The sequence below is a fragment of the Corvus brachyrhynchos genome, unplaced genomic scaffold, assembly GCF_000691975.1.
Source record: "Corvus brachyrhynchos isolate BGI_N302 unplaced genomic scaffold, ASM69197v1 scaffold452, whole genome shotgun sequence".
NCBI classification, from domain to species: Eukaryota; Metazoa; Chordata; class Aves; order Passeriformes; family Corvidae; genus Corvus; species Corvus brachyrhynchos.
In genome coordinates this window covers 66,650-67,671 of record NW_008236764.1, presented here as the reverse complement: position 1 = coordinate 67,671, position 1,022 = coordinate 66,650, and the positions used below count along the sequence as shown (strand labels likewise).

The 1,022-nt window shown below is 64.9% G+C and overlaps 1 protein-coding gene across 1 annotated transcript in view; it reads left to right on the top strand.

Moving 5' to 3' along the window:
* CTDSP1 (CTD small phosphatase 1) overlaps window positions 1-1,016 on the top strand; it is a 4,042-nt gene extending 3,026 nt beyond the window's left edge. Inside the window, exons 5-7 of the mRNA XM_017727283.1 lie at window positions 60-152; window positions 441-626; window positions 732-1,016. Of these exons, the coding sequence (XP_017582772.1) occupies window positions 60-152; window positions 441-626; window positions 732-860 (408 nt within the window). The 3' untranslated portion in view covers window positions 861-1,016. The remainder of the gene's footprint in view (window positions 1-59; window positions 153-440; window positions 627-731) is intronic.
* The last annotated feature ends 6 nt before the right edge of the window (window positions 1,017-1,022 follow it).

Genomic DNA, 1,022 nt, shown 5'->3' with positions numbered 1-1,022 from the left:
GGTGCTAGGTGAGCCATAGCCCGTGCCAGCAGCGCGCTGCCCTCTGCCTGTGCCCGCAGGTGTACGTGCTCAAGCGGCCACACGTGGACGAGTTCCTGCAGCGCATGGGCGAGCTCTTCGAGTGTGTGCTCTTCACTGCCAGCCTGGCCAAGGTGGGTGCCCCTGACCCGCCCTGCCATCGCCCACCCCTTCCCAGACACCATCCGAGTGGCACAGCTCCCTTGCCTGCCCACCTGCAGGCATCACTGGCCTCTTGTTCCCTGTGTCACCACAGCCAGTGCCAGCACTGGGTGGCCTCCCTACCTGCCCCTCCAAGGCACTGGCCAGGGAAACTGAGGCACAATGAGACCTGGCAGCAGTGGAGAGCTGGGTGCCGTTGTCACTGTGGCATGGGCAGGGGGGTGTGGTGTGTCATGGTGACGCCCCTCCTCTGCCTGCAGTATGCAGACCCCGTGGCTGACCTGCTGGATAAATGGGGGGCTTTCCGGGCACGACTTTTTCGGGAATCCTGCGTTTTCCATCGCGGCAACTACGTGAAGGACCTGAGCCGCCTGGGCCGCGACCTGCGCCGAATCATCATCGTGGACAACTCGCCCGCATCCTACATCTTCCACCCTGATAATGCCGTACGTACCCGCAGGGCAAGGCTGGGTGGGGTGTGGAGGTGGTGTGGCGGGGACCCTCTCTCAGCACTGTCCTCTGTGCCACACTGTCCCCTGTGCCACCTGCAGGTGCCGGTGGCCTCCTGGTTCGATAACATGGCGGACACGGAACTGCTGGACCTGCTGCCCTTCTTTGAGCGGCTCAGCAAGGTGGAGGATGTGTACGCAGTGCTCAAGAAGCAGCGGACTAACAGCTAATGGCCCCCCCACCCTCCGGGTGCTGCGAAGGGGCACCACCGAGGGTGCCAGGTGCCTTATTCTGGGGGAGGGAGGGTCCCGGTGTGCCCCGCATCATCCTCCCCAGCCCCGGTGGGCGCGGGTGCCCTCCGTGCCTGCTGGTGGTGGGAGATGTGGGTGCCC